At 41.1% G+C, this 3586-nt stretch overlaps 1 protein-coding gene across 1 annotated transcript in view; it reads left to right on the top strand.

Annotated features, from left to right (window-relative positions):
* LOC117961858 (adhesion G protein-coupled receptor F5-like) overlaps positions 1–3586 on the top strand; it is a 27739-nt gene that overhangs the window by 5533 nt on the left and 18620 nt on the right. Inside the window, exons 11-15 of the mRNA XM_034900792.1 lie at positions 5–58; positions 198–242; positions 356–508; positions 2697–2867; positions 3421–3465. Coding sequence (XP_034756683.1) covers positions 5–58; positions 198–242; positions 356–508; positions 2697–2867; positions 3421–3465 — 468 coding nt within the window. The remainder of the gene's footprint in view (positions 1–4; positions 59–197; positions 243–355; positions 509–2696; positions 2868–3420; positions 3466–3586) is intronic.

The raw sequence follows: 3586 nt of genomic DNA, 5'->3' as shown, positions 1-3586 counted from the left end.
GGATGTATCAATGCCCTTCCTCCTGATGGACGACACTGCCAGCCTGCTGATCAATACAGTGAGCAAGTTTAAGGAACTTTTTGAAGATAATTCAGTTAAGAACTCTTACATGTAATGTAGTGCAACTTTTCTATTAGCATATTTTCAAGATTTCTATTCTACTTAATGTCTACTCTTGTCTCTTTGTCCTCCATCAGACTTCACAGCTTGTCCTAGGACAACAACCTCTCCCCCACCTACAAGTAAGCCTGAATTGACAATATTTAATCATTGCACACCATCAAATATGTGTCATACCTCACTGTGAAACAAGAGATTATCTTTTCCTTCTGCCTTTTAATGTCGCCCTCTGCAGCTCCTCCAGTTTTTTATGAATACATAATTTCTGTTGAGTTAAACACCACTAATGTTACGCTAATAAATCAACTGAGGACCGTTCTGAGAAGCATCCGTTACCCCTTCAGCATCAACAACCACATACAAATCTCTGAGGCCAACATTTCTACAGGTAAGAATAATAACTGCACACAACTTGTTTGTGCCATCATTTATTTTGGATACTCTCATAAAGCTCCACTGGTACCATACCTGTATTACCTGGGGGCCTGTAATTATTTGTTACAATTGTGGAGGTGGTGCTGATCTTAATTCTGTGTAAATCTCCCATGTCTGTAATTTGTCAAATAAAAATTCCACTGCAAATTACCCACCATATTTCACCAAACAGAGAAGTGTGATATAATATTAGTCTTGTGTAAATCGGCATCTCAGTGATTCAAGGTTGTATTGGCAATCATACAGCAAAGCTTGGGAATCATATGCAGAGTTAATATCAGTAACTTCAATAAAAAACAGACTTAACTTATCCCACGCAAAATGTGGCGCACCAAACTCAGATATGGGACTGTTAAAACACCGCTTTGTTATCTGTTATTTTACCATCGCTGCTTTCTTGCCCACACTTTGCTTTAACTCCTACAGTACAGGCCAAAAGTTTGAACACACCTTCTAATTCAATGCGTTTCCTTTATTTCCATGACTATTTACATTGTAGATTCTCACTGAATGCATCAAAACTATTAATGAACACATGTGGAATTATGTACTTAACAAAAAAGTATGAAATAACTCTTAAAAGGGTCTCATATTTTAGATTCCTCAAAGTGGCCAACCTTTGGTTTTTTGATATCGCTGCAAACCCTTGGTGTTCTCTCAATGAGCTTCATGAGGTAGTCACCTGAAATGGTTTTCACTTCACAAATGTGCCTTGTCAGGGTTAATTAGTGGAATTTCTTGCCTCATAAATGGAATTGGGACCATCAGTTGTGTTGTGCAGAAGTCAGGTTGATACACAGCCGAAAGCCTATTGGACAACTGGTAGAATTCATATTATGGCAAGAACCAATCAGCTAAGAGAAGAGAAACAAGTGGCCATCATTACTTTAAGATATGACGGTTAGTCGGTCCGGAAAATTGCGAAAACTTTGAATGTGTGCCCAAGTGCAGTCACAACAACCATCAAGCGCTACAACAAAACTGGCTCACGTGAGGACCCCCCAGGAAAGGAAAACCAAGAGTCACCTCTGCTGCGGAGAATAAGTTCAACAGCCTCATAAATCCTCAGAAATCGCAAATCAACAGCAGCTCAGATTAGAGAGCAGATGAATACCATACAGAGTTCTAGCAGCAGACACATCTCTAGAACAGTAGTTAGTTAGGAGGAGACTGGATCAGGCCTTCATGGTCCAATAGCAGCTAGGAAACCACTCCTAAGGAGATGCAACAAGCAGAAGAGATTTGTTTAGGCCAAGAAAAACAAGGAATGGACATTAGACCAGTGAAAACCTGGGCTTTGGTCTGATGAGTCCAAGTTTGAGATCGTTGGTTCCAACCTCTGTGTCTTTGTGCAACGGAGAAGAGGTAACCGGATGGATTCTACATGCCTGGTTCCCACCGTGAAGCATGGAGGAGGAGGTGTGATGGTGCGGGGGTGCTTTGCTGGTGCCACCGTTGGGGATTTATTCCAAATTGAAGGCATACTGAACCAGCATGGCTACCACAGCATCCTGCAGCGACATGCCATCCCATGCGATTAGCGTTTAGTTGGACCATCATTTATTTTTCAACAGGACAATGACCCCAAACACACCTCCAGGCTGTGTAAGAGCTATTTGACCCAGAAGGAGAGTGATGGAGTGCTGCGCCTCCACAGTCACCGGACCTGAACCAAATCCAGATGGTTTGGGGAGAGCTGGACCGCAGAGTGAAGGCAAAATGGACAAAAAGTGCTGAGCATTCTGGGAACTCCTTCAAGACTGTTGGGAAACCATTTCAGGCGACAACCTCTTGAAGCTCATCAAGAAAAGAATGCCATGAGTGTGCAAACCAGTAATTGGAGCAAAGGGGGGGTACTTTGAAGAAACTAAAATAAAAAGACATGCTTTCAGTTATTTCACACTTTTTTGTTAAGTACATAATTCCACATGTGTTCATTCATAGTTCTGATGCCTTCAGTGATAATCTACAATGTAAATAGTCATGAAAATAAAGGAAACGGATTGAATGAGAAGGTGTAACCAAACTTTTTTTCTTATATCCTAAACATTTGTTTGGCTGTACATCAAATGTCTTCTCAAAAAGCCACTTGTTATTGTGATCTTGAAAACCACTGATGAATACGTACTGGATGTTTCCAGTGTGCTCTCCTAGCAGTGGTGGTTACCAGTGTTTATGTGAGGATCAGTATCGTTGGTCATGTGACCAGTGTTTCCTGTATGGAACCTGTGACAACATCACTGATGACACCTGTGGATGTATCAATGCCCTTCCTCCTGATGGACGACACTGCCAGCCTGCTGATCAATACAGTGAGCATTCAATTTTGAACTCGATGTGAAACAGGCTTGTGCCGATTTACCATTGGATCACATTTTGACGATTAAAGGTATTATCTGTAATTGTTTTTTGGGGGGATTTGAGTTAACTTGCTATAACTACTAAGATGTCATAAAGTAATATCTAGGCTGCTGCCAGGGGACAAGAGTTGCAAAGAGAAGACAAGAGCTTTGAGTGCTTGAGTTAACTAGTCTAGGTTTAAATACAAATGGGATAATTTGCAGCTGTACTGAGGAATAAGATAACAAGTAACTGCATCAACCTACCAAAGTAAGACCCTATGAGCAACTCAGAAGCACCGCCAACTGTTACCGAGGGTCCGAATATGCATATGTTACGTCTAATTATCTGTTCAAGGAGGCCAGCCTGTTAGACTGATCGCAAGTAACCACGATTGCTTTGAATATATAAGCGATTGCCCAAGTCTGGTGTGGAAATAAGCAGAATGTAGTAGTTTCTAAGAAGTGTTAGTGTACAGGATTGTTTGTACTTAGTATCTATTTCTCTCTGTTATTATCTTTACAGACTTTACAGCTTGTCCTGTTACAACTGCCTCTCCATCTCCAACACGTAAGACAAAGAAGACACCTCTGCATCGATAAAGAACATGAAGTGATTGCAATCGCTACTTCAAACACCAACATGTCATATCACAGTACGCATGTTTGTTTTAATATCCCTCTGCAGCTCC

Source organism: Etheostoma cragini, chromosome 18 (genome assembly GCF_013103735.1).
Source record: "Etheostoma cragini isolate CJK2018 chromosome 18, CSU_Ecrag_1.0, whole genome shotgun sequence".
Classification (NCBI taxonomy): Eukaryota; Metazoa; Chordata; class Actinopteri; order Perciformes; family Percidae; genus Etheostoma; species Etheostoma cragini.
Note: the sequence above shows the minus strand (reverse complement) of the source record. Positions and strands in the feature narration are given on the sequence as shown.